Genomic DNA, 22406 nt, shown 5'->3' with positions numbered 1-22406 from the left:
TGTTTTTCGTCTTTGTATGCCTCTTCATCAGTTTATTTACCCTACAAGGGTTCTTCAAAAAAATTCTGCATTTTTTTTCAACTCTGATTTAATAAGAGTTTCAAAAACGAATTTCATCAATTTTCTGCATACTCGCCTTTCTTTACATTGCATTATTCTCAGTGTCGTACCAACTTTTTAATGTAATCAGCCAAAAATGTTTTTGGTTGAGAGCATAACCACTGAAACACCGCTGGATTCACATCATCATAACATGAAAATCTTCCTCCCTTAAGCTTCTTGGAGCGGTTTAGAAAGGTGGAAATCAGATGGTGCTAAATCGCTATAAACTGGGTGTTTCATAACCTCCCACTGGCATTGATGTGCAAAAACGCAAAAAGCAAATGACAGATCAGTGTTCTCTGCGGCAAACCACCCAACACTTCAGTATTCACCCCGCTGTTTTTGGGCAGTTACTTAAAAGTTGGGTCACAATACAGGGGACACCACCTGCTTACAGCTCCTTCCCACCCAGCTTAAAAATAATTCTGGGGAAAATACTGACAGATCGCTGTTCCTCTTTTGTGCAATTTATAAGTTTTGTAGCCTTCTTCACCACAGTCCAAAAAAAAATATTACTTTTGAAGAGCACTTTAATATGTGTATTTTAAAATATAGTGAGATTTTAAATGCCCTGTAGGTTCCCATCATATTTACACATCAAGGGTATGGAAAAGTTTCCCTAAACCAGACCAAGCAACTGCTACACAAAAGATGAGTTCATATGTAACAAAATGTGGTTGTATTAGTATAATGTAATTACATCATCATACAGGAGAGTTACATGTGTGTATATATCAATTTGCATACAAAAAAAATACAAAGTATTCAAATATATATAAATGTAAACTTTTGTAACTCAATGCCACATATTTTGATGATATATTTTTACATTAACATTTTTTTTGTATAGGCAAAAGTTATTATATAGCTTTACATACAATTCATTTTTGTCCTTTGAAATAGCAAAACAAGTTCAGATAAACCACATATAGGCTAACAGGGAGACATAGAATGCCTACGGACAAGGGTTACATGCTCATTTAAGATACTTTAGTAGAGATTTCTTATATTGGAGGCTAAGTCACATTACCATTAGCATCTCTTTCACATAAACCAAGCTCATCCCATGTGCCATGGGCAATATAAACCTCACTATAGGACTTTTATATCATGGAAACAGCTAAGCCAGGGAGAGAAGAAACCAGTGAGGAGTTTACCTAGCCAACAAGTCTTTGGTTGATTAATTATGGAAATATGATAGAACAAATGTGAACAAATATCTGTACTGCCCACAGCCAGATTTTAAGTACCATGCTGAGAAAGATTGGGGAAGAGTTAGAAAATGTCGGCCTGTACTTGTCCTGGTCCTGGTGAAGTGGGAAAGTGAGATTTAATTCTTCCCCCGTTCTATTCAAAAATACAAAATAACTAAGGGTGTGATACATCCATGGCAGGAATCCAAGCCTGGAATGGCTTGCTTTGTATTCTCTATGAAAAGTATGTGGGGGAAAGTGACACAGTGAATGTACTGTATGTGAGATTAGCAGCACCCACAGAGGTTAAGTCATTTAATAAAATATCCTATGCAAAAGTCATACGAACGAAAGTTGACTTTGGCTATTTCAAGAGTCACCACCTTCCATGGAAATATTTGGTTTCAGTATCCATATTGGGGCCATAGTCCTACATGCTTTTGATGTCCATCATCCTTCTTAATCCCTCCCAATCCCACCTAGCCACTCTTTTTATTCTCTTGCCAGCCGTATGTCTGGGTAGAAAAAATAATACTGTAATTATAAAAAAAAAATGGTTTCCTTTTTCTAAATCTGGACAGCTGAAAGGTCCTAATTACCCTAAACTAAAACTAAATGTAATTTGGAATCTGTAAAATCATGGCATAGCCAGTTTTTTGGTCTTTATGTTTCATTGTGACTTTTTGTTCCCCCAAATCCTTTCCTGATGCAGCTATAGTACATGATAATTAGAAAGCAAAGCTGTGTATGTAGAATACAGTAACTTCTAGCAACCAATTAGAAATATGATTTATTGCCCAAGCCCATGATACTGCTACATTTTTATGGCATTGCATTGTTTTTTGTTTGGTTTTTCTTTTTGCACCATTTCAATATTATTATCATACATTAATGGGGCTTTTTCTATTTCGATGATCGCTGATTAAATATGTCAGAAAAGAAGTAAAATATAACAATGATCTAAGCCTTATGGTATGGCAATTTTTTAATGTATTTCCCAGAATCCCTATATGTGCTGAACTTTCACATGCTTATATATATATTAATACTAACAGGTAATATGGGATAGCAATTTTACACAGTTATATACCTATATAATACACCTATGAAAAAAAAATCACTGCTGTTAGGTATTTTGCTTTAAGTTGATCAGGTGTTTTGTTTTTTCATTTACATTTAAAGTAAGGTCCCTGTCATTGTATGTTCTATATGGGTACTGTTTTGCTTTCTTTTTTTGAGGAGGCATAGTATACTTCATATGTATGGCTTTATCTGTCATTCCCTGTCGGTAGATGTTGGTAGAAATGCAATTCCTCATATCTTCGGTAATGCTTTTTACAATAAGTAGGGTTGCCTCTAGCAAAGCAGAAGTTGCATATCCATTGTAGCTCTTTGTATAGAATCATATATATATGAGTACATACAGTCAGCCTCCCCCCACAACCAGTGTGGGAATAAAATATTCCAAAGAGGAGACACTCCAATGGGAGTTCAAAGTCTGAATCCAAGTAGAAAACTTCTGTGCACAATGCACTTTGTAGAGGTCAGTAATCTTGATGAAGAACAAGAACATGGTAAGTAATGGGTGCATTTTAGCCCATTTCTTCGGGTACAACGTTGAGGATGATATCTTCATTTCCTCTTCGCACCACGATGGACAAAGTTTCGCTGATCTTCACTGCTTCACTCACCTCCTCCGTGGTGCTAACTGTTCTGCCATTAATGCTGATGATCACATCATGGTCCTTCATACCCGCACTGCACAGGGCAACACAACAAAACATTATTAGTCTGCAGTCTCTCCACTTCCAGATGCCACTTTACCATTCATATTTGCTCCATGCACTAATTTTCTACCTAAAGCTTTTGTAACGCCATTTTTATGCTGTTTTTATACGGTCGAGTAGCCTTTCCCAAACTCCAAAGAAATCCTTGGAATAAATTTCGGGTCTAAAGGAACCCCTGATAAAATGAATTCTTTAAGAATGCCCTCATTGTGGTTAAAATAAAAAAAAAATGTCTTGTTGAAATGACACCTAAAAAGAGCTTTGCCAAATGAGGTTGACCTCTAAACTAGGCAAGCACCATCACATAGGAGGTCAATTGGCCAAAGCTTAGGAAACCCTTAATACCCACTGGAGGAATCTTAGATTTCCTGGTTAAGAATGGTTGCAGTAGAGAAAAAATTGACTATAAATGTTCCCAAGATTTACCCAAATTTTAACCAAAATTTAACCAAAAACTCACATTGTTTCATTGAATTCATCTTGCAGGAAACTTGAGTAAAATGTGCATGAACTTTGTGATGTATTCTATGGATTCACATTGAATTGAATAAAAGCACAGCCTTAAAGGCCATGTACCGGTACTTTATATTAGCAGCCCCCAATACACAACTGGAAAACTCCAAGTGGCTTCCTTTATTCTTCTTCTCCTTACCTGGCAGCTGCAGTTCCTGGAATGACCTCAAACACATACACTCCAGCGTTGACATCCGGGAAATCTTTATCTCGTAGTTTAAGTTCATGGATCAGACTAAAAAAACAATTCAAACATTATACAGTTACTGTTTGGTTGGTCACCCAATGCCTTTCAATGTTTTTCTGTGACTTGGTTCCTAAGCCTTTAATTTATTTTCTTCTAAATACCAAAAAGTCCTGATGGTGGGAAAACCTAATTTTTTATGCTTTCTATTTTCTTATCGTACTGTGGACTAACAATGGTGAAATAAACCCAATGTATTTTCCATCTCTATCCAACTTCCATGCCAATTATAAAAAAAAAAAAAATTGTGTTACTCTTCAACCACAGAACAAACAAAAATTTGGATTCTTCAGCCATAGAAGATTCTTTCATCTCTGTCTCATGTAAGAAGGAATATGAGATTATATGATCACTTAGAGATAAAAGAAGCCAATATGTGTTTGACTTAACCAATGCACACCTGAAAAGTAAAATTTATTTTGATCTTTAAAGGCAAATTAAAGAAACATAAATTAAATGGGCCAGATTTATAAATGCAACTTTTATGTTTCGCTGAGCCACCAGCAATGTGCTCACAATGTGCACAGATTTGTAGCACATTATTGGGTGGTTTCCAAATGAGCAATGCATAGGCTTTTACAACAATGCATTCTGGTATAGACAGATATAAACAGCCAAAATGGTCCCTTAAACCAACAACCTGGTAAGGGTCGGGCTATTTAGGACTACCTAAAGGGGTAATACCATTGCCTCCAACAGGGAGAAGCTCTGTGCAAACTTGGTCCTAGTGTTACAGCCAATAGTCCAATTTCCCTTCCTTATATTACCAGCATGGGGAGGATCCACAAGCACAAATAAGTAGGAAGGGGTTGTAAGCTGGGGGTAAACTCACCCTCTTTTATGCCATGTAAGTGCAGACATCTAAAGGAGGATATGAGCTGATCTACAAATTCCATATTGTACCATACAAATCCCAACACTCCTTGCATGGAGTATGTGTTAAAGTAGATCTAAACCCAAATATTACATTTCTAGTATATACACCAACATGTTAAGGTGATTTTCAAAGTTGTTCTCAATGTTTTAAACTCTGCAGCATTCATTTAAAGGAGTACCTGGTGATCTTGTTATTAGGTTGGAGGCCTGATGGGGACTACAAACAGCCATGCCTAAACACATTGAACATGATTTATGAAAGCTAACCTGGAATGAATCTGGTCCAGGGCTTAAAACATTTGCCAACTACTCAAAACATTTTTAAGTAATCCATTCAATGTTTGCTTGATCCCCCATTATTCTCCAATGATAGTTTATCTTCTCCAGTCTTAGGGAGCTTTTATAAATCGGATCCATTGAGCAGACATGGCCCAGGAACCAATCCAGAACAGAATATTATATATAAAACAGCAATTGTTTACGATACATAGTGTTTCAGCAAACAAAAAAATCAGGTTTAATAAAAAAAGGGTTTTTTTGCTTCAATACCCAGATTTATGCAACTATTTAGTAACTTTCACTAGAACATGGACACCTAGTGGTGTTTGCTCTGGTATTGGACATTTTCCCTGAAATCTGTGACAATTATCCTGGGAATCCATAACAATGAAAATGTGTACAGATAGTCCCTGAGTTAAGGACATCCGACATACAGATGACTCCTAGATATGAACAAGGCTTCCCTGCTCCCTTGTGTGCAGGATAGAGGCTTTATTGGGGTCTTTCTGCAGCCCCTTGTAACTCTTTAATGACCAGGACAAACTCTGCAGCTGTTTCTTTATGCATATTAAAGCACAGCTTGCTATAGTGCCTACCTTTTTGACAGTTGTAGCATTCTCACTCCCATGTATTTCTTTTTTGGAAGGACCTTTCCTGTACAAGAGAAATAATATAAATATTGATGAAAAGTCTTGATGAAAAGAATTACAAATGGTTACATAAGACCCCTAGTGAACTACCTGTGGCCCACTGGCTACATGTGGCACCTTGTCATTTGTTGTATGGGTCCCCGGAGCAGACTGTAGTTGGAGCATTGACTTGTAGAGTCCCCAGTCTCCCACCAAACCTGTATGATAGCCACTAGTATGTCTGCTGTGTCTTACCCTTCTAGCATTCCTATACATTGTAGGTATTGTGATATTTGGGGGAATCAGGATCAGTACATCACACAGGACATACAATCTCCCCGAGCCACAACTGGCCTCAGACTCCAACTCCATCCACCAGTATGCACTGGCAATTCCATTTTATTTGGACTTGTGCTGCAGAGCCATCATTAAATCCTGGTAAATCCCATTCATTAAATCCCATCATATATTTCATCCAAAACACTCAGGACCTGGATCCCAAATGATCTCATGAACTGCAGACATTTCCAGGTCCTTTAATCTCTTCCCCAGGTAAAAGAGAGGAGGTTCCTGCCAAATACCCTCTTCATTTGCCCTTACATACCTATGTATATAACTATTATCAGTCCAGTAAAATATACAATTTAGTGTTGGGTCAGTATTGTGCACACTTATTCTATTACAATGTATTGAGATATAAAACCATACCTTTAAGCTGACGGTCATGTGATTCAGCCAAAAACTGCCGTATGCGATCAGATGGAATGGCAAAGGATATGCCTGCTGTGACTTTTAATGTATTGATACCTATAACTTCCCCATCCTGTAAGTGAATAGAAACAGAAATGGTAAAATAAACTTAAAGCAAATCTAAACTCAACAATATGGATTTTTGGATTTAGTGGATTCATTAGCCTTCTTCCAGTTGACAATGTTTTCTAATCTAAAGAGTACTATATGATAGAACACATGTTTCTACACTGCCTGGCATCACCTTGTCCATGGTACTAAAAGCAAGACAGTTGTACCCGGTTGGTAAAGATCCCAAAGATCAATTTAAAGAGCTAGAATTTACTCATTGCCAACAGATTTACTAAGTAAACTGAGTTTGGTTTAGACAGAATATTTTTCTTAAAATATTAATTTCATTACTGTATCACAAGTTTTTCATTTAAACAAATTTTCTATGGGATTTAGAGTTATTTTTTAAGTCATTTTTTAAGTCACAGGGTGAGCATTATTCCAAGCAATATAGAAAATGTAACAATTCTTTTAAGACCAATATGGCTAGATGATGGAATCATCTTACGTCCTAATTTGCCATTTACAAAGAAGACAGTCTGCCCTAGGACATTCATTTTAGTTAAAACCATAATGTCACAATTACTGAAAAAGAAATACCTTATTTTCTAGAAAAGTTATCTACTCTTTTATCAATAACCTTAACAGTTATCTACTACTTTAACCTTCTGATAATATTATTTCCAAGGTTCAGAGGGTGGGTACATACCCCGCTGTGGTACCGATATGCACAGTAATTGGCCTGTCATTTATTGATTTATAATGCATACTCACCAAATTCACCAGGGGTCCTCCAGAATTTCCATACTGTCAGAAAGAAAATAATACAAGTGTTAGAAAATGAATTACCACAGATGAAATATTCACAGCAAATTGGAAAAATATGATCATAATAATATTCCCTGAGAGCTTACCTTTCCTTTCTGGTGATAAAAAGTTCTATAGGTGCCATCAAACCACTCTACTTCTCAAACACCCTGTTCCTACATTTGTACCCTTCATACCAATACTGGAATATATTGTGGGAAGTAAGGCAATGGTACAGATACAAGGTAGATAAATTCATAGTCTTGCAAGGGTACCATGTAGCATTTTTATCATTCATCATTTTATTTTTGTAAAGTAGTGTAGATCCTGCTCCACTAATATAAGACCCTTTATTATTAAATGGCAGCTTATGGTTTAAAAATGTCCCTAAAAACATTGGTTACCTGTAGATGAATCGTAGTATCATTATTTGATCACAGTGCCATCAAAAGATATAAAAAAAAAACTTTTTAAAAATCTAATTTTATTCAGAAAATGCAAAAGCTATAAAAATCCAAAACCCTTTTTACTAATAGTGCCCCTAAACTACAAGTAAAGTATTATTTGGTATGTCCAAAAGTGCGGATGGTCCCAGACTGTGATCGAACACTATGGATGAGCAATAGTGATATCACCAGTCTAAAAAAATGAACTTCTCCCAACCTTTTGGATTTTATATAGTTTTGTGTTTTAGACTTTTGCATGGTACTGTGAACAGTTAGTGAAACCAAGACTTAGCTACAGCTAACCTGCTAACCACTTCCTGCATTGTTCAAAGGATTGTATCTAGCGTGTGTACATTATTGGTGGATTATATTTGAGCGATCATATTGTTACAGCATGTACAGAATTATGCAGAATACGATCGTTCAAAAAAATTGTGCATAATCGTTGATCGGGCGTATTCGTTCATTTTCTAGCATTAATTATTGGAAGTGTGTACCTAGCTTAAGCCTATAGGTTACTATAGGGTTATCTGCAACACATATTTTCAACAGTAGCAAGACATTTATTCATTAAAAGAATTCCATGTTATATCATAATAGCAGATTTAAGCACAATATTCCAAGCTGAGTAAATACAAATATTCCAAGAAGGACAAGTGCAAGATCTACAAATTAAGCTAGAATTTATGTAGCCAGTACATTCCAGTTACAATTTTAGAAAAAGAAACTTATCAGCTTAGAGATTTAAAAATTAAATTTTTGATGAAGGCTGCCCATACCAGTAAGAATGTTTTCGAACATTTTCAAACACTTGTTGATCCTACTATTAGAACCACTGGATAGGAACTTTTGATAGTTTGATAGTATTAAAACTAAAAGTATTAGTAATATTTGATAGTGAAGTCACTGCATCATTGCCACATTTTAAGTTTTGTGCTGGTTAGCGGACTCCTTCAGTGTAAATTTACAGCAGCTACATCAGGGACATGCTTTTAGCAATTTGCAAGGACTTAGCCAACTCATGTGCAGCTAAAGCCCAGTGAGCTTTCCCTGTTGGCCAACAAGTGGTGATCCATAGACAGCAATTCAGTGGCCACATCCTAACCACAGTTCACATATTGGGCACAATCCAATAAATGGAGTTTAATATATTTGTAATGCAGAAAAATTATTTCAAACACAATGCGGACACATTACTGTTTCTTGCTTCCAAAAAGTCAGCCAAGTCAGTTTAGACTGTTGGAAGTTGTGATAAAAATATAGGGGGCCTGTATATAGAATATAAAATCGGCTTGTCACAAAACAGCTTTGTTTGTTTTCAGAGACCAGCACCTGCAACAGAAACAATCAGCGGGATGACCCTGAAAACTGAACACAGGATGGCCTTGAAGACTGATAAGAGACCCTTGCAGTTCCAACCAGCTTGAACAAGAATCCAAGATGGCAGACAGTCATTATTGTGCCAGAAATGTTAGTTTATCCATCCTATTAACTTTTGGAACTTTTACGCTTATATGGACTTCTGAGTATATGGTATTGGACAATCTGCCTAATGGCAATTAGATAACAGGCTAAGCCCTCCTATACAATAATGATTCTGCATGCGTATAAAGATTGATGTATTTCCTTTTTTTTTTTTTTTTGAATCTCTGTGCTTTTCTCTGTTGCAACAAGAAATCTTCCTAATTAGTATCTACAGTCTGATCTCTGATAGTCCATTTGGATAGTCCAAATATGATTTATGACAAAACAAGCATGGAGAGAATTGCACAGACATTGGGGAGCAGACCCTCTTATGAAGAATTTAGGTAAACCAAGTACAAGTACAGTTCTCTAGGGAGGCAGATATATTCTGCTCCATAAATATTTGATATAAAGTGAGAAATACTGGTGACTTACATTAATAATAGCATCTGTCTGGATGTATTCCATATCAGAATCTTTTAGACCCAGTTCTTTCCCTCCTCGATGGGTTGTGCTGATGATCCCTGTAGTCACAGTGTTTTGTAGAGAGAAAGGGCTTCCCAGAGCGACTACAAATTCTCCAGGTCTCAGGTCTGATGATCTACCTAACATGAGGACCGGAAGAGGTGCCTGCAAGAAAAGATTTAATATTATAATTGTTATTAGGTCACAGTGTAAACGTTACACTCATGCTTTAACAATGGCAAGGATTGTCCGTGTGGTTCACATTTTGATGTTTTCACCACAATTTCCAGCTCCATCGTTATGCACAGGAGATAGAGCTTTGACGTGACTATATGTTCTGATATTGGTACTTCAGGAACAGGGCTTCAGCTCACCTGTCCCTACGGTAATAAGGCCTGCCTTAATAAAGCTCTGCAAAAACTAGAGAAGATAGACTTTAATGAGAGAACCTGGGTGATCAAGCAAACCTAGAATTAATCTAGTCCATAATTTTTAAGAAAATCCATTGCAGGTTCCCACGTTCCCCCATGATATTCTATTGTCTCCAGTCTTCTAGAGATTTAATAAATCAGGTAAGTTTTGGAAAGTATCTTCTGAGGTAATACCCCCCCTAAGGTTCAGCCCCTGGAAAAAGACCTTCTATATATGTAAACGTCCAGATGCAACCAGCTATAGTGGATTGCTTACTCCACTAAACCCTGGCAGCTATAGGCTGTCCTAAGCCAACATCTCTCTCCTATTTTTTTTTTCTCACAAAATTTCCACTTTAAAGAGTAGGTTCTTCTAGGTGAAAGAATTGTAGTAGGTGTGCAAACACAGACACTGGCGATAACTTGATCTCAGAATTTACTTATATCCGTCATCAGCTGTTTTATGCAGCAGAGGAGCATATATGTGTGCGCATATACACACATTCTTCAGTTACTTATTTTGCACTCACTATCAGATTATAGAACTACGGAGGGGAGCATTACATGTATGATGGCTTTGCCCAGGAACGGCATTCGGTGTAAGATCTAACTGCTCAACCTGTCATCACACTTCCAGGAATCTCCAGATTGGCAAGTAGAAGCCTGCAACATTATTTTTCCAAGAAGTGCCAGCTGCCACATCCCTAGGGATGTTTTTGCAGAACTGAAGGAATTTGCCCCTCTTATTACTTTATAACAGGAGGAATTGGTGAGTGTAAATACTAACTACAAGTTTCCTTCAATAAATGTGTTCATTTTCATGACATACATAAATCCCACCAGATAATATATTATACGTTTCGTAACTTTCTATTTTTCTTTGAATTTAATATAAAAAGGTAGTAGGTAATACAGGGGTTAACATTCATGGCATGGAACTGGGGGCCCCATAATGCAAATTTTCATACCCGGTACCCAGGAAAAGTATGGGTTATTGGTTGCAGAGAAAGTAATTCCATCCATAGACAGAAAAAAACCTGGCCAAATCCTTGGGCCAACAAGTTTTTTTATGTCCCCATAGCAGAAATAAAAGTATTGTTATCCTGTACAACGCACATCAGGTTCAATCTTGATCAGAGCGATGTCCAGCTTCTGGTCAACGTCCTTCACTTTGGCGTCGTAATGAGCTCCATCTTTCACTTCTACTTTGATCCCCTGCTTATTAGTGAGAACGTGAGCGTTTGTTACTATGAGTCCATCTTCAGATACAATAAATCCTGAGCCACTGGATACAGCCATCTCTTGACCAGTAAACGGAGACCTGGCACAGAAAACACCCATACCTGTTACTTAAGAAACAATTACTCTGGAATGTTTCCACAACAGATAAAAATCAACAATGTAGTTTGCTGTATTATGTCAAGAACAAATGTCAAGAACAACACTCAAGAGGTCTCATGGTGAAAACATAGGGAAATGTTAAAGTTTAATTCAAGCCAAACTTTTTTTTCTTAGTTGAAGAGTAGTGAAGATTTAGAACCTCTGGTCATTTGCTTATTGGAACTTTTAGGAGATTTAGGGCAGGTTCATGCTTGCATCGGGATTAAGCGATCCCATGTGGCTCCCTGTGGCTGGCACCTTGCCAGCGGCTTGAGCATTCGCACTGCAGATCTGGTTCTTAAAGACTGCTGACAATATTTTTCAGAGGCAGAAACTCTCCAAAAGCAAGATATAATATATTGGACCTGATTTACTAAAGACTGGAAAAGAAAGTCCATCATGACAGAACATGGATAATCCAGCAAACCTGGAATAGATTTCCTAAAAGTTATTTGTTTTTTACCTGGGAATTATTTTCAATCCTGAACCAGGTCAAATCACTAAAAGTTCATTAAAAATACAGTCAAATGCTATATCTCACAACAAGAACTATGATTTATTAAAAATAAATAGTATTAATAGAAAATTAGTATTCTAGACATGTATATTTTATTAGCACACCTGCTATCTCATTAACCTTTTCACAATTTGCTATGACACCAGGGAAAATTATTTTAAAGTCAATTCCAGGTTTGCTTGATCACCAAGGTTCTCTTATGATGGTGTAATTTCTCCACTCTAAGAGTATTTAAAGCAGACCTATCACCAAAATGTTTACCTTATATAAAAGGGTAGATAACCCTTTTGTTTAAATTAAAAGTGATCTACTTTTTTTTTTCTTTAAAGTTTTTTTAAAAGGGGGAAGCCGCTCCCCTTTTGCATTTGCCGCCACGGCAGTAAAGACTGAATGGGAGCGCACAGAGGGATATATACGTAATGTTTCGCAGAAGGCTTTGGACTGATCCTTCTTCAGACATAGAAAAGTGCAGATCACACATGCTAGTTAGATTGGCACTCTTTTTTTCCATTTATAGCAGGCTACATCACTGCACAGTGTGAGATCGGGTGAAGAAAGAAGATGAAAGAAGATGGTGGCACCCGGAACTTCCTCCACACCGAGTCAAAAGAGGATTCCAGGACAGCACGGGACCAGATCAAGGACAGCTCTGAATGGATTGAGGGCTCTGTGGGAGTAAAGGTAAATTTCGACCAATAATTTTTTTTAGTAGAGAAATGGTGAGCTAAAGGAGGAGGGAGGGAAATCTCTACCACGGAGCCCTGGATAGCAGTAAAAAAAAAACCAACATGAGTTTTAATTTTTAACCTTGAATACTTGGAGCTGTCTACCAAAAACCGCTTTGAGGTGGACTGATGCTTTAGTATAATTTTTATTGTCTATATCAGGGGTGCCCACACTTTTTTGGCCTGCAAGCTTCTTTTAAAATGACCAGATCAAAATGATCTACCAACAATAAAAATTTGGACTTAACAACTCCTGTGCACGTATAGTTTATTTTAAAAGGCGATCTACTCGTGTTGCCTTTGCGATCTACCCGTAGATCGCGTCCCACCTGTTCGGCACCCCTGGTCTATATTAATATGACATAGAAATAACTAACAATGAGGTTTTGGGGAATTTGCCTATAGACTCTCAAGAATGACTGAATGGTGTAAAACATGTCAAGGCTTAAAGGTTAAAACAAAACTCCAGCTATGTCCTGTCTTCTGCTACTCCAATGTTGAATAGAGAAACCATTCTTTATTGTTACAGCAGCCTTTGAAACCTGTTATTTTAATACTTACCTCTCCTGCTGCCCCTACAGGACAGGCAAGTACTAAACTTTCCATTTCCAACATTGTCATGTAAAGCAAATTCTGCCTATTCAGGTCAATAACCAGAAAAAGGAATTACCTGCCAAAATCACTTGGCTCATCCATAGTGGTCATGGCAGGCTGTAAAATTTTTTTATATTTCTTGCATATTAATTTTATAACGCCCTGAAGACCACATTTAAATTGTTTTGTTTTCCTGCAAAGAGAGTTCTTTTGATAGAATGTGTGTGCTTTAAGACATTTCTCAAATCCAACAGTATGGTAAGGAAAGGAGACAGAAAGTACAAATATTAATATATAAAACAGCTTATGTCCCAACACATGGAAATTTTAATGTTGCTTTCATACTGTAGATATGGCCTAAGTGACAAACAAAGTTAACTAGAATAAATTAAATTTCTAGTTCAAATTAAACTAATTGCAATTCAGAAAACATTGTAGGTCGCTATGAGAATATTACCTTCTGAAGAGTTCCAGATGTACGACAGCCGGCGCGATCTTCTGCACCACATCGGCTATGAAGTTAAACTTGTATCTCAGGCTGTCCGGGTAGTGGGAACCTTAAAAGACATTTGTAGAGTTGTTACTATTCTGCATAAATCTGTCATCCTGTGCTCGGTCACATTTGTTTATATAGTGACTAAAGTCAAACTTATAAACTGGGTGATAGCCTACACATCATTTAGATGGTAATTTAGAAATAAATTCAGGGATAAAAATCATAAAATATAGAATATATAAAGTTGTTTTTAACCTTAAAACTAATTCCAAAATTGTAAATTAAACTTGTGTTACTAAGTGGCAAATCTTGAGATTTTTACTTCCATTCTGTGGCAGGTAGAACATACTAGTTCAGTGTTTGTGGACCTTTTTAATATGGGGGAACCCTTGAAATAACTTTCAGGTCTTCAGGGAACCCCTGCTTTAGTTACTATATCCAATGTGGTGGTCGGTGTATATGTATATGATAAATATTTGACCTCCAGCGCCACTATAAAAACCTAAACCCCAGCAGGATTGCAGAGATGACCACTACTACCTGAGTGTAAGCTGCAGTTTCTTTGCAACATGCCCCTCCATCAATCCACTGGCTCTAGATATAAGCAAGGGGAATGGGCCATTGCATAAACAACCCATATACAACAATTACTCGATTAGATTTTTACACCCATACATAACTACACCATCAACCTACATTCACAATATCATACACTTTCTAACAATCATCAAGTGTATATTGACTCTGTCTGTTCCGTATACTGTCATCAGGTCCTTATTATATAAACATGATTGCTCCTATACAACACGTGTACATGCTCTTTTTTTAAAAAAAAAACATCAACTACCTTTAAAAGAAAAGTGTTATGATGAAGGTTACTTGTTTCTTGTTCTATCCTAATCTCTATCTAGGTGGGATGAGAGAGGGATTTATTTCATAGCAATGCTTTGTCTATGCACATGTTACATTAGTGTGGCATAGGTACATAGATGACATTTCACCATATGGACCTTGAATTCATTCAAATTATAAGCTTTTTGTCAGACTAAAAATCACTATATTCTTAGTTTTACTATGAATGTTTCAACTTCTCAAATGTATTTTTTGGATATTGATATTGTTTAAACAGATTCTCCACTGGGCTCAACATTGAACAGAATGGCCATTGTGAGAATCACCAGTGCACATTCAATTTTGCATTTAAAACATTTCAATTGGATAGTATTTAGGTCTCAAATGCAAGTGCAGTGCTAATTCTCAATCAATGGACCAACAAAGACACATACTAATATGTATTTTAAAGAATGGCAGAGATTGACCATTGTCCATTGATAGACATTTTGATATTTACCATCACTATCTTTCACTACTAGCTTTCTTTCCTGAACTGGACCATGTTACCAAAGTTCCTGCAGTAGTGACTTTAATAATAGCATCTTATTGATTGAATTTAAAAGAAATGATTTGCTCAAAGTTCATAGGATACTTTGACTAAATAAACATATCATTTTAACCCATTTATAAAATGTATTAGCTAATTATATGTAATGTACCGTATTTGTATACATGTATGTAAAAATGTGGCAGCACGAAGACAGATACAAGGACAACGCAGGACCCGATGGAAGACACCTCCGGACCAATTGACTGCACTGCAGGATTGAAGGTAAGTGATTTTTTTTTTGTTTTAGGCAGTTTTGAGTTTAATTCCTCTTTAAGTAGATTTTTACTTGTTTTATATGTTACTTCCTCCCAGCCTGATGTCACATCTAGATGAAAAAACGCTGCTGGGTAATGCATGTACCATCATGGGCACTGGCCATTATTTAGGGTTGGTCTGGCACTACAGTGGGGTATTTAAACCTGAGGCAGGCATTGAACTATCTTCTATGGTTTTTAGTGGATTATGAGCCTCATACGGGCAAAACAGTCTAATACAATTATTCTGCTATTTCCTACATATCTAATTTTCTTTATACAGTCTCTATGGAGATTTGTTCTAAATTATTTGGTTTTTTTTCTAACTTTAACTATTTTTTTATTTTGTGTTATTGTAGTATTAGATAATTATTACTGGTTATCAATAATAGAATGAATACGAAAAATTTAAATTTGGTTCAATTTTTAAAAAAAAAAATGAGAAAAAAATTTGAAAAATACTGGTCCATTGAATCCATAACAACGATACCCCATTATGTTACAGAGAAACTTTGAAATGGGGACAAATAGGAAGTGAAGGGGAATATTGATAAGTAATCACAGATCATAAGAAACACATTGACACATGTCAAAATGCAAGTGGAAAGAAGGGATTCTACACAACATGATTAATGTATTGTGATTTTTTATTGATTTTGCACTGTGGAGGAATGTTGAGTTTGTAATAAGTATTGTGAATACTTGAAGTGTAAGTGGATGAATTTATGAGGATCAAAAATAACAAGTTAATATGGTCTAAATGTGTATAAAAATAGCAGTGTCGCCGATAAATATTCACTGTAATCATAAATAATGGAAAAAAATACTTTGCAGCATATTCATTTTTTATAAACCCACTGTGCACATTTTGTATGGGATTACTGTAGTTTTGATGAAGAGGACTGCCCACAGAAGCGAGGACATAGAGAGTGACAGTTAAAGTGGAACTGAAATGAAAATGAAGATTTGTGTTTTTATAGGCAACATCCCAAAATATTACACTATGCATTCTTCTCTCCAAATCTCTAATTTGTGTCATCACTAATACTATAGTGCTACTGGTCCTGCAATGTAGGGATCAATATCAGCCTATATATATATATATATATATATATATATATATATTGTCTTGAATTATTCCTAAAATATAGAAAAGTCACATGCCTAGGTTTTCCTATGCCCTGAGCTACATAAACTCTATATCTACACTGTGAGATCATCTAACTCTTTGCTACTGACCAAGTGAGATTTGGTGATGCCTCCATTTTTTCCTTCCTTCATAGGAGGCCTTACATAAAAACCTAAAGTAAATGAATCATCATGCTTCTGCCTCATTCATTCCTTGGATTTTTCCTCCCCCAATCATCAGATCACCGGTCATTGGGGGCTTCAGCTCTGATATAAAGAAGCAAAGCCAAAGCCTCCACCAAGGTGGCTTCCTCCAAGGAGAGGTAGAATTATGCATGGTAAATCAGTAATGGGGGAAAAGTCCAACTGCAGGGAACCTATTGTCATTACTTGCAACCAATAAATTTCCCTCTCCTTGTCTTTACTTGGCACAGCCAAAGCGAGCATCATTCATGGAACAGAAATAATGTGTTTATTACAGAAAGTAATGATGCTATGTTGTTGAACAAGCTGCATATCACAGGTTTAACTGATACAGGATATGTGTAATTCTTGTGATAAAATAGTATACCTCCTGACATTTGATATAAAATAAGTGGAAAAGTTCTTAGGACAAAATACTTGGGGAAAATTTATATCTTTACCATATGGCCATCCATTAAGCCAAAGGCAACAAAATATTATTCAAAAAACAAAAATATAGTATTTGCAAATGTAAAGCAATACTACATTACCTTATGTTACAATGCAACCCAATCCGACAATCATAGTATACCTATAGTATCATAATGACATGTTTAGCACCATCAATTACCCTATCATTAAGGAAAAGGTTACTTCTGTCCACGTGTGGTTGTACAAAGGCCAATAGGCAGAGAATGTTTTTGGTCAAAGCCATTATTAGGTTGACAGTGGCCTTGTATATATAACCCTTTGTATTCTAGCAGCTGTATAAAGAATACTTCATTTTCCTTGTTAAGGAAAAATATGATTTTTTTAAAAAATATATTCACGTTTGAAGGAGGTGCTGTTGGTAAAAATACTTACGTCAAGCAGTACTTAAGGTTAGAAAATCCAAACTATAGGATGGTCTGAGAATGTTATTTTGAATCAGGATACACATGCAATTATAGCTGACATACATTCTACTTTTAGCCCTACATTCAGTCATTAAAGGGAAAATATAACTATTGTGGGATGGGGTCCTATAGCAATCCACTGAAGCTAAACTCTAGAAGTTTAAAAACTTCTCTTAGCATTGTGGTTCCCCCAATAATGTAAAGGGTGAAAGTAAAAAGCGCCCCCCAGGAGTCGGCAGGTTCCTCTTCTCTTCAACTCCCCAACTTGTGGATAGCTAGCTTTTCCCCTGGATTTAGGTTTTAAAAGGTCCTTGCTCTCTTTAATCTTGGTCTCAAACACTCACATATTATTATGATTTTGTATGTCTCCACTTGCTTAGTATAGAGGGGAGTAGGTCCTTCAGCTACTAGGTGTTCAGTTTAATGGGCACCTGTGCCCAGACTTTGGAAAATATACTTTAAGTATTGTAAGTATGAAATAAAAGAGCTTTTGAACAAACTCTCACTAACCTCACTGGATGCTTGTATGGTGGAGTAATTTCTTCTCAAAGCTTACAACTAAAACTTTACAGTTTCTAGAGTTAAGAACCTTAACACAATAAATTGAGTGAATGTTTCTATCATTTATCCAACACTTTATTTAAAGCTGCAGTTTATCTTTCCATGTATTTAATTCCAGTGACAGATGAATGAAGGAGCATTGTACACACAGCACTATTATATTCAATGGGGGGGGGGGGGAAGCAAGCGATACCCCACTGTGATCCCCGCCACGTCTTTCCCAATCGGTTGTTCATCAGACCACCATGACGGATCAATAAATAATGTGCAGGGATCACTGTACACATGTCAGTTTATCTGACACGGGTACAAAGCTTTAGAAGTCCACAGTAAACTGCAAAATATCAGTTTGGGTCAGGTTGGCCCTAAATAAAATGTAATTGGGTCATATGTGTTCATAGAGCAAAATACAGTACTGAGGACCTGGAGAACAGTGAATGTATTTTGGCTTTATAGCTGGGACCCTCCCTCTAGATTAGGAAATGTGTAATTTGGTCAGTGTGCATTGCTGCAAGGCTGCTTTCCTAATGTTCCCCACATACGTTCATCCAGCATGTTCCCGCATGACACTGACTCACAAACACACACTCATAGGTATTTACCCTGCAGACGACAGCCTGTCACCCCCAGCTATGATACACAAAATCAACACAACACACACCACGGCACACTCCTTTTCCTGCATAGTTCCAACGAGGAGCAATTCCCTCTGCACATCCATACCTACTAGATCTACTAGATTGTAAGCTCTTCGGGGCAGGGTCCTCTCTTCCTGTATCACTGTCTGTATTAGTCTGTCATTTGCCACCCCTATTTAATGTACAGCGCTGCGTAATATGTTGGCGCTATATAAATCCTGTTTATTAATAATAATAATAATAATAATAATAATAATATTAATAGTAATAATAATAATACCCACACAAAGATTTAGGCCAATAGATATATAATGCCATTTATTTACCATATATTGTGTGTGAAATATATACCTGTGTATAAAGTCCTTTTTCAGGGTAATTTTTCCTATGTCTTTCATGTTTAAGCCAGTGGAAATGATTCATTAAGGCTGAAGAAAACACTTGATGATTGAGTTGGAAGAAATGGAAATATTCAATGTAATTCAAAGCACAGTATTAAAGCTACTACAGACTTTTCAGGCTTTATTTATAAAACAGCGCATCTAACATTCCCTCAAACGTTCTCTAGATCAGGAGAGAATAAATGAGGAAAAGGTAATTACCATAGACCACCGCATATATTAGATGTGGGGAGACAAGTGGGTTGCCGATGCGGATTTATCTTGGTCCAATCTGGTAGAAGAATATACTTAAAAGCTAAATATAAAATCACTAAAAATATCTTTATCAGTAATATTTGTAATAAAAGAAATACACAGACACATCCAAATGGCATATAATATAAAGCCCATCAGTCAAGTGGTGGTCCTAGGTAATCCCAATATATCATGTATATCTGAATATTAGCATATTAGCAATATTTCATGCTTAATATAAGTAACAAATATTTTTTCTTCTCTATGAAAGAAAAGGGGTGTCATCTAGTAGGGTCTATCCATGTGCTGTTAAACTGACGCATTTCATGGTGAAAAAACACTTTTTCAGAGTTTGAATAATTTGACACACTGATAGATTGGAAAAAAATACAGCTAGTAGCAAACATAAACATATTGCTATATCAAAAACAGTTCTTAACATATATATGAAAACATATATATTATAATATATATAATATAATTATAATAATAATTATGTTATACTGTTTCATATTATTACATGGGTATGGATAGACATACATGAACCTGTACTTCTACTTATAATGATAAATTTTGTGTTTTTACAAATAGATTTTTTTTAAAGGAGGATGATGCAAAAGTAACGAGCAAAGTGAGACCAATGAATAAGGAACAGGAATAACAATTAGTAATGGCAAAAGTACAGAGCACGTTATCACTATAAATAACTTTAATATATATTCTTTGATCAGATTTGACCAAGATAAACCCACGTGGGCAACCCAGTTTTCTCCTCAATTGCAAAAGCTATTGAACATAGTATTGTCCAAATGTTTTTGAGGGCCAGGTATGTGGTCAGGGGCAGCTCTGTGTTTTTTGTTTTTGTTTGAAATTAAAGCCAGAAGCTAACTTATATCAGATTTTAGCTTATGATCATCACAATGCTTTATAGTCTATATTTGTTTTTTACAATTCGGTTGGTACTATTTCTTCAGATTTGTTAAATCACATTCACAAATTTTCATTCATGAATCTTTTTATTCAGTTATTTCAGTTATAGATTTTCATTGATAAAACTTTAATAAAATATTCTAATTTTCAATTAGCATGTTTAGGGATTAAGTAAAGCTGCACATATGCAATGTTAAGAGGATACTTCACACAATTTAGGAGAATCCCCAAAAACATTGACAACGTGAATTGTAGATTTGCAATTACCTCAAGGGCTTTAAAGTTGCTTTTTCAAACTGAACTTTAACTTTAAATGCAAAGATATCATATTAAAGCCTAATTTTTGCAAAAAAAACTTCCTCCATCAGAAAGAATTAAACAGATTGCACCCCATAGTTTATTAAATGATTGATGTAAATGCAAATACTCCTTATTCACTATGTATGTAAACATTTACTATGCAAAGTGAACATTTGTCAATCCATTAGTAAATCAACACTATTAAATCTACTGTCAGAAGTCACAAAAAGATAGCAAAGATAGCTGTGAGAAGTCAGTGCCTGATTTTTCTGCAATAAAGAATCTGTCTGCTTGCTGTTTTAGTAATTAATTTAATTCCACTGATGAGCACAATCCACCCATCAACTTTATTCTTCCTAATATTTATAAACCATTTATAAACGACAGGAACCCATAAATACTCTTGAGACGTTGGACACAAATTATTTGATTCATACACTGATTTTCAAGGATATTCTTTAGATTTCTAGTACAAAGCTTGTTTGACACTTTTTACCAGCCATTATTAAGAGTTTTCTCTTTGTTTGATTTTGTGCCTTTCCCCTCCCCGTGCACTGCTATGTTCATTCCATCTATCATGCCTTAATGCTCATATTTCATGGTCTTTTTTCTGAGGAAGTGGACATTTGGGATGTGAAACGCGTCGAACGACACCTACTAAGAATTGTTGAGCTTTAGAATGAATCTTGTATGATGTATACTATTTATTTGATATATTATTGTATTTAACTATCATTTTTACAATAAAAATATTGATGTTTTAAAAAAAAGTTTAAACATACTGGTTTACTTAGACATATGTCTAAAAAGTCCCTTATGATTTTGTTTTTTGAAAAAAAAGTCTTTTTTGGATTATTGAATGGGATGTGGCATCAATATTAGTCATATAGAGCAGTGGTTGCCAACTTTTTGGACATCACGGACCACTAATTTTACGGACTCCGGACCACGCATGAAAACTTACAGTGACTTCATGATATCAGAACCTGCCCACTCTCCCATCGTAGCTCTAAGCCTGTGATGTAGGAGTGGATGGGTTGTGTCCAGAGACCCAACCCCCCACCGCCCTGAGCCTGCGATCCATAAGGGAGACATGGCTCACCGACCAGAGCAGCGGAACCACTAACACTTGCTCGCAGACCACCAGTTGACGACAGCCGATATATCTCCTATTTTTACTCTCGAGACATGCACAGAAAACCAGCAGCTTAAAATAAATTGCACCATAAATGCAAATGCATGTAAAGGACGTTTTAGGGAAACAGCTGGTGGTCCTGTGTCATAGTTATGTTTTGGTTCCTACTGGAAAGTTGGCTGTTGCCAATGTTCAAGACATTCCTGACCAAAGTGCAACAAACATCAAATTATCATTTACTGCTTAACAGCCATCTCTAAAGCAGAATAGGTGGGTCAAACATCTCAGCAAGGGGCCAAGGTAAGCCCATAGCTGCAAGAACTGGTTTCCATTTGCATAGTAGACTATGCAATGTTTGAAATGTCTGGGATGGTGGATGTGCCTGCCATACAAAGAAATTGGCAGTTTGATGCTATTTTTATTACAACACTTTGTCTTAAAAAAGGCCAAGTGTGCAGAAGAAATTAGTATTGAGACGTGGTATAGATTTCACCAGTGCTATGTAAAATATTTATGAACGGCACTCTCTTATCCCTAATCAGCATGCACTGCTATGGCATCATGGTGACCTGAA

The 22406-nt window shown here is 36.2% G+C and overlaps 1 protein-coding gene across 1 annotated transcript in view; it reads right to left on the bottom strand.

Annotated features, from left to right (window-relative positions):
• Positions 1-764: 764 nt before the first annotated feature.
• The window catches only part of HTRA4 (HtrA serine peptidase 4), a 28206-nt gene continuing 6564 nt past the window's right edge, over positions 765-22406 (bottom strand). Inside the window, exons 2-9 of the mRNA XM_072399776.1 lie at positions 13690-13789; positions 11133-11337; positions 9577-9771; positions 7199-7231; positions 6332-6446; positions 5591-5648; positions 3735-3830; positions 765-3053 (exon numbers count right to left, since the gene is read on the bottom strand). Of these exons, the coding sequence (XP_072255877.1) occupies positions 2888-3053; positions 3735-3830; positions 5591-5648; positions 6332-6446; positions 7199-7231; positions 9577-9771; positions 11133-11337; positions 13690-13789 (968 nt within the window). The 3' untranslated portion in view covers positions 765-2887. The remainder of the gene's footprint in view (positions 3054-3734; positions 3831-5590; positions 5649-6331; positions 6447-7198; positions 7232-9576; positions 9772-11132; positions 11338-13689; positions 13790-22406) is intronic.

The sequence above is a fragment of the Pyxicephalus adspersus genome, chromosome 2 (assembly GCF_032062135.1).
Source record: "Pyxicephalus adspersus chromosome 2, UCB_Pads_2.0, whole genome shotgun sequence".
NCBI classification, from domain to species: domain Eukaryota; kingdom Metazoa; phylum Chordata; class Amphibia; order Anura; family Pyxicephalidae; genus Pyxicephalus; species Pyxicephalus adspersus.
Note: the sequence above shows the minus strand (reverse complement) of the source record. Positions and strands in the feature narration are given on the sequence as shown.